General features: G+C 55.3%; 1 protein-coding gene across 1 annotated transcript in view; it reads left to right on the top strand.

Annotated features, from left to right (window-relative positions):
• The window catches only part of clint1b (clathrin interactor 1b), a gene marked incomplete at its 3' end in the record, with an annotated part of 20,206 nt that overhangs the window by 9,410 nt on the left and 3,296 nt on the right, over nt 1-7,500 (top strand). Inside the window, exons 6-9 of the mRNA XM_080549931.1 lie at nt 968-1,157; nt 1,930-2,188; nt 4,363-4,438; nt 4,713-4,789. Of these exons, the coding sequence (XP_080406057.1) occupies nt 968-1,157; nt 1,930-2,188; nt 4,363-4,438; nt 4,713-4,789 (602 nt within the window). The remainder of the gene's footprint in view (nt 1-967; nt 1,158-1,929; nt 2,189-4,362; nt 4,439-4,712; nt 4,790-7,500) is intronic.

Here is a 7,500-nt window from a genome sequence, read left to right as displayed (position 1 = left end):
ACAACCTCCCTCCCTCCCCTCCCTCCCTCCCCTCCCTCCCCTCCCTCCCCTCCCTCCCCTCCCTCTCCACACAGAACCTTGTAACACATCTCTGTTTGAATTGTGGTTCTCTGATCTGCTGTTCAGATATATAACCCAGAGAGTAGTCAGGTCCCCAGGGTTCCCCCGGGGGGGTAGTGGGGTTCATTAAGACTCAGACACACACTGATTGAAAGACTGGAGAGCCACGGAGGAGTTCTTCTTCTGACTTTTACTTTTTCCGGTTTCGGTTCGTCCGTTTGATTCCTGATTTTGTCTTTGACGGCTGATTGCTTTGACTGGAGTGACTCCCTGCAGCAGCTCTCAGTCGTTAGACAAACGAGGGTTCCTCTGATATGTCGATTATTAAAGATGTGGCGGGTGGGCGGGCGGGCGGGTGGGAATTATTTTTGTCACACGGGGATCAGAAATAACGACGGTGGCGCTGGGGAGGGGGGCGGAGCTCCAGAGACGACATCAGTCTTATTCAGCTGAACCTCCAAACCAACATCCTGAACTTTACTTTACTTCTGACGAGCCCAGAGAGACTCTGCTGTTCACTGACCCAACAACTGAATATCCACAATGGCTGTTGAGAATGTTAATGAGAATGTTAATGAGAATGTTAATGAGAATGTTAATGAGAATGTTAATTATGTTAATTGGCTAATTGGCATTTCTGCCCTTTTCTCCCTCACCCACTTCTGCCCTTCTCCCTCCTCTCTCCTCCCTCTCCCCTCCTCTCTCTCACTCCTCTCCTCCTCCCCCCTCCTCTCCTCCCTCCTCCCTCCTCCTCTCTCCCCCTCCCCCTCCCTCCTCCCACCACTCCTCCCCCCTCCTCTCCTCCCCCTCCCTCCTCCCTCCTCCCCTCCTCTCCCCCTCTCCCCCTCTCTCCTCCCTCTTCCCACCCCCGCCCCTCCCTCCTCCCTCCTCCCCCTCCCCCCTCCAGACAGAGAGGGTGTGGGGGGGTTGGAGGCGGAGCCTAAGGGCAGGTGGGAGGAGGACTGGGATCGGGGGAAGGGGGCGTTCCCCTTCAGCGAGCGTCTGGGCGAGATCAGCGACAAGATCGGCAGCACCATCGATGACACCATCAACAAGTTCAGGAAGAAGGACCGCGACGACTCTCCTGACAGGACCAGGTACTACTGCCCTCTACTGTCCCCTCTGGTAGGACCAGGTACTACTGGGTTGCAGAATTCACATTTTCCCAAGTTTGGGAAACCTTCCGATAATTAATGAGGAAACATTGGAAATTATCGGAAAGTTTCCCAAACTTACAGGAGTTTTGGGGCCGTAGGTGTGGGGGGGGGGGGTGCATGTCCATGTATGTATGACTGGAATACTGCCCTCCAGTGGCAGAATCCGGTACTGCTTAGCGGGTTTTACATAAACACATTAAGGTCATTTTTGCATCTCCCCCTGCCCACCCTCCTCCATCCCTCCTCTCCTCCTCCATCCCCCTCTCCTCCTCCATCCCCCTCTCCTCCTCCATCCCTCCTCTCCTCCTCCATCCCTCTTCTCCTCCTCCATCCCTCTTCTCCTCCTCCCTCCCCCCTCTCCTCCTCCATCCCTCCTCTCCTCCTCCATCCCTCCTCTCCTCCTCCATACCCCTCTCCTCCTCCATCCTCCTCTCCTCCTCCATCCCCCTCTCCTCCTCCATCCCCCTCTCCTCCTCCATCCCCCTCTCCTCCCTCTCCTCCTCCATCCTCCTCTCCTCCTCCATCCCTCCTCTCCTCCTCCATCCCCCTCTCCTCCTCCATCCTCCTCTCCTCCTCCATCCCCCTCTCCTCCTCCATCCCCCTCTCCTCCTCCATCCCCCTCTCCTCCCTCTCCTCCTCCATCCTCCTCTCCCCCTCTCCTCCCTCTCCTCCACCATCCCCCTCTCCTCCCTCTCCCCCCCCTTCCCCCCAGTGACACCGAGGAGGACAGGGGGGGAGGGGTCTCGTCGAGGAACGGCCGTGCGCCCGGGGGGGGGAGGGGGGAGTTCAAGGATGAGGAGGAGGAGACGGTTACGACCAAGAGCATCCAGATCACCCAGGCCACAGAGACCACCACCACCACGCGGCGCCGGGGGGGCGGCCCCCCCGCCAGGACCGTGGACCTGGGCGCCGCCGCACACTACACAGGCGACAGGGACCGCCCCCCCCCTCCCGACGCCAGCCACGCCAAGGTACGGCCCGTCTGTCTGCCTGTCTGTCTGTCTGTCTACATGTCTACATGTCTGTCTGTCGGTCGGTCGGTCGGTCTACATGTCTTCTTCTTTCGTGTAACGTCAGAGGTCCAACTCGGTGTCGCGTAGCCATGCCCGCATCTCTGGTTCTAGGTTGAAGAGGCCGGCTTCTGAGGGTGGTCTATATAAGGGGCAGATGGTGATTATGTGGTCGGCGGTCTGCTCTGGGTCACCGCACTCGCATGCCGCACTGTCCGCCAGGCCCCACGCCTTCATTGATGTTTTAAAGCGACCGACACCAGTTCGTAGACGGTTCAGTGTGGTCCATTGCCGGCGTGGTAGGTCGTCTCCTCCAATGGCGCCATCTCCTGGGTACCAGATGTAGCGGTGGATTCGGGAGGGCCTGGCTGACTCCCACTCCTGCTTCCAAGCTGCTGCCAACCATGCATCTCTGGAGATGTCCTCAGAGGTGGAGTTGAGCATGGCTTGTGCTGCCTTGTTGTAAGAAGTGAGTCTTGAGTCTGCTTGGAGGTGCTGGTGTTATGGTGGTGTTGTGCAGGATGTGCCAGTCATACTTTTGTGCCTTCCTGGCCAGGGCGAGGGTGGCAGCCTCCCGTCGGAGGCCGGCCGGTGCTATTCCCGCGAGGACTGGCAAGAGGGACACAGGGGTAGGCTTCAAGCATCCAGTTATTATTCTGAGGGAGGTATTGATAGCCACGTCGACCTTTCTCGCATGAGGGCTTCTGCTCCAGACTGGGGCGCAGTATTCCGCTGCAGAGAAGACCAGGGCTTGGGTGGATATTCTTAGCGTCTTAGCGGAGGCTCCCCAGGTTGTACCAGCGAGGCGGCGGATCAGCGCGGCCCTGGATGTCACTTTGGCCTTGACTTCTTCCAGGTGTTGCTTGAAGGATAATGTCCGATCCAGGCGCACTCCAAGGTACTTCGGGGCTTGCTGGACCTCCAGACATTTGTTGTCAACGCGCACCTCAAGTTCCCTCCTGGCTTCTCTGGTGCTAAGGTGGTATGCCGCTGCGACTGTCTTTCCGACACTGAGTTGTAGACGCCACCTTCGAAGGTATGCTACCAGTGTGCCTATGTCTACGTTAAGACCCTCTTCCATCGCCTTCCACGTTGGTCGGCTCAGCATGATGGCAAGATCGTCTGCGTAGCCATACTTTCTAGATGCTGTATCAGGTAGGTCGTGGATGTAAACGTTGAACAGCATCGGCGAGAGAACAGACCCCTGCGGTACCCCGTTCCTCAGTCTTCTGAGCCTACTGCACTGGCCACTGCTGGTCTGTAAGATGAAGCTGCGGTTGGAAAGTGTCTCCATGATGAACTTCACCATGTGGCGGTCCGGTATTGTCCTCAGCAGCTTCAGGTGGAGTCCCCGGTGCCACACGGTGTCGTATGCAGCAGTCAGATCCAGGTACACTACCCCAGCTTTCTCATTGTCCTGGAAGCTGTCCTCGATGTCCTGACAGAGTAGTGTTACCTGGTCTGCTGTTGATCTTCCACGACGGAAACCAGCTTGTCCGTCTACATGTCTGTCTGTCTACATGTCTGTCTGTCTACATGTCTGTCTGTCTGTCTGTCTGCCTGTCGGTCGGTCGGTCTACATGTCTGTCTACATGTCTGTCTGTCTACATGTCTGTCTGTCTACATGTCTGTCTGTCGGTCGGTCGGTCTACATGTCTACATGTCTGTCTGTCTACATGTCTGTCTGTCTGCCTGCCTGTCGGTCGGTCGGTTGGTCTGCCTGTCTGCCTGTCTGTCTACATGTCTGTCTGTCTGTCTGCCTGCCAGCAGGAAGGAGGGAGGAGTCTGATTGGCTAATGAGCAGGAAGGAGGGAGCAGTCTGATTGGCTAATGAGCAGGAGGAAGGGAGGAGTCTGGCTGGCTAATTAGCAGGAAGGAGGAGTCTGATTGGCTAATGAGCAGGAAGGTCTCCAGGCTGGCGCTGCCCCCTGCTGGTGGCTTATAGGAAATGTATTTTTTCTTTTTTAAGTAGATTTAAATATTCTGATCTGTGTGGTAATTAATAGTTGTACGTATATTAATAGTGATAATAATAGTGTATTTGTCTCCCCCCCTCTCTCTCTCTCCCTGCCCCCCCCCCCCCCCCCTTTCTCTCTCTCCCTCCCCCCCTCCCCCCCCCCCCCCCCCCCCTCCAGACATCGGGCCAGTCGACCAGTAGCGGCCTTGCAGACCTCCTGATGGTGGACCCAGGCTCCTGCCAGGCCCCTGCAGGTAAGAACCAGAACCAGATAGACCCAGATAGACCCAGATAGACCCAGATAGAACCAGATAGAACCAGATAGAACCAGATAGAACCAGATAGACCCAGATAGACCCAGATAGAACCAGATAGAACCAGATAGACCCAGATAGAACCAGACCCAGATAGAACCAGATAGAACCAGATAGATCCAAATAGAACCAAACCCAGATAGACCCAGACCCAGGTAGAACCAGACACAGATATAACCAGTGTGTGTGTGTGTGTGTGTGTGTGTGTGTCCAGGAGGAAGTTCGGACCTCATCGGTGGCTTTGCTGACTTCCTGTCTCCAGCTGCCTCTGCCAGCCTCCCTCCCTCCACAGGTACGTCTCCCTCCTCCTCTCCTCTCCTCCTCTCCTCTCCTCCTCTCCTCTCCTCCCCTCCTCTCCTCTCCTCTCCTCCTCTCCTCCTCCTCTCCTCTCCTCTACTCTACTCCTCTCCTCTCCTCCTCCCCTCCTCTCCTCCCCTCCTCTCCTCCTCTACTCTCCTCCTCTCCTCTCCTCCTCTACTCTCCTCCTCTCCTCTCCTCCTCTCCTCTCCTCCTCTACTCTCTCCGTCATGGAGGGGGAGAGGTGGTGAAATATTGATGATGTTCTGTGTGATGGAGCTGCTGACACTGATGGAGACAGACACCTGTCACACTTCATCTACCTCTTTCTGTCTCTCTCTCTCTCTCTCTCTCTCTCTACCTCTTTCTGTCTCTCTCACTCCCTCTCTCTCTCCCTCTCTCTCTACCTCTTTCTGTCTCTCTCTCTCCCTCTCTCTCTCCCTCTCTCTCTACCTCTTTCTGTCTCTCTCTCTCTCTCTCTACCTCTTTCTGTCTCTCCATCTCTCTCTCTCTCCCTCTCTCTCTACCTCTTTCTGTCTCTCTCTCTCTCTACCTCTTTCTGTCTCTCTTTCTGTCTCTCTCTCTCTCTCTCTCTCTCTCTCTCTACCTCTTTCTGTCTCCCTGTCCGCCGATGACTTTGTCACCTACTTTGAAAAAAAGGTGGACGACATCAGCAGCACCTTTTCCCCCCCACCTCTCCCTCCTCCCACTAACAATGCTAACACCCCTTCCAAACTCTCTCCTCGACACTCGGTCTCTGGATTGTCATCTTTTTCCCCCCTCTCCCCCGATGAGATTCTCACACTTATCACATCAAAGCGAGCAACCACATGCCCTCTTGATCCCATCCCCTCCCCCCTTCTCCAATCCATTTCCCCCGACATCCTTCCTTACCTTACCACCCTAATCAACTCCTCCCTATCCACAGGATCTGTCCCAGCGGCCTTCAAAATAGCCAGAGTCAAGCCTCTCCTCAAGAAACCTACCCTTGACCCATCATCTGCCCACAATTACAGACCTGTATCCCTTCTCTCCTTCCCTTCCAAAACCCTTGAACGCGCGGCATCTAAACAACTGACTGACTATCTCCGGAATATGGATCACTTAGACCCCCACCAATCCGGCTTCAAGGCTGGGCATTCCACTGAGACTGCGCTCCTTGCTGTCACGGAAGCCCTCCACTCTGCCCAAGCTTCCTCCCTCTCCTCTGTTCTCATTCTCCTTGACCTGTCTGCTGCCTTCGACACAGTCAATCACCAGATCCTTTTCTCCATCCTCTCAGACCTGGGCATCTCTGGCACCGCACACTCCTGGTTTTCTTCCTACCTGGCGGGCCGCTCCTACCAGGTGACCTGGAGAGAATCGCTATCTTCTCCACGAACTCTCTCCACTGGAGTTCCCCAGGGTTCTGTCCTAGGGCCCCTACTTTTCTCCCTCTACACCAAGTCTCTTGGCTCGGTAATCTCTTCACATGGGCTCTCCTACCACAGCTACGCAGACGACACTCAACTCTTCCTGTCCTTCCCCCCGTCTGATGTACACGTGGCAACCCGTATCTCAGCATGTCTTGCTGACATTTCAACTTGGATGGCTGACCACCCTCTCAAGCTCAATCTTAACAAGACCGAGCTCCTCTTCATCCCCGGGAAAGCCTGCCCTCTCCAAGACTTCTCCATCACAGTGGAGAACTCTACTGTAACCCCCTCCCTGACAGCCAAGAACCTTGGAGTGATCCTGGATAACCGACTATCCTGTGCGGAGAACATTGCAGCAACGGCTCGCTCCTGCAGATTCCTCTACAACATCAGAAGGATACGACCATTCCTTACCAGAGAGGCAGCGCAACTCTTGACCGAGGCACTGGTCATCTCCCGCCTGGATTACTGCAATGTACTCCTGGCTGGGCTCCCCGCTTCAGCCATTAGACCTCTGCAGCTCATCCAGAATGCTGCTGCCCGGCTGGTATTCAACCTCCCCAAATACTCGCATGTCACCCCTCTCCTTCGCACCCTGCACTGGCTCCCGATAGCAGCTCGCATCAGATTCAAGACCCTGGTGCTTGCATACCAGGCAGCTAAAGGGACAGCCCCTGCCTACCTGAAGGAAATGGTAACCCCCCAAACCCCCCCGCTCACTCCGCTCCTCCACCTCGGCTGGCCGACTGGCCCCACCTCCTCTACACAGCAGTCGGGCTGCCCGATCACGTCTCTTCACAACACTGGCTCCCCGCTGGTGGAATGAGCTCCCCACGGCTGTCAGAACGGCAGAGTCACTACCCATCTTCCGTCGTAGACTGAAGACCCATCTCTTCAGGTTACATCTTAACTGCTCCTCCTGAGACATCTTCTGACCCTCACCACTACGTCTCCTAAAGACACCCGCTTTCCCCTCTACTGTGTCCCTAAGAACTTATATTGCCCCCCTTGTACTGTTTCTCAGTTTCTCCAGTAAAAAAAAAAAAGTTTTAGTAGAAGGCGATAGGGAGAAGGTTTTTCCTTCTATCAGTGGCCCCGGGCCCGAGCTAGATTACTCTTCCTGCAACGAATGGTGGATTGCTGATTCACATGCTTAGTATTCAAATGTATTGATTGTAAGTCGCTTTGGAATAAGGCGTCTGCTAAATGCCAAAAAAAAATATATATGTAAAAAAATCTGTCTCTCTCTCTCTCTCTACCTCTTTCTGTCTCTCTCTCTCCCTCTCTCTC

This window comes from Nansenia antarctica, assembly GCF_963989245.1.
Source record: "Nansenia antarctica genome assembly, chromosome: 20".
In the NCBI taxonomy this organism is placed as follows: Eukaryota; Metazoa; Chordata; class Actinopteri; order Argentiniformes; family Microstomatidae; genus Nansenia; species Nansenia antarctica.
The sequence above is the reverse complement of the archived record's forward strand: the minus strand, read 5'-3'. Positions and strand labels throughout refer to the sequence as shown.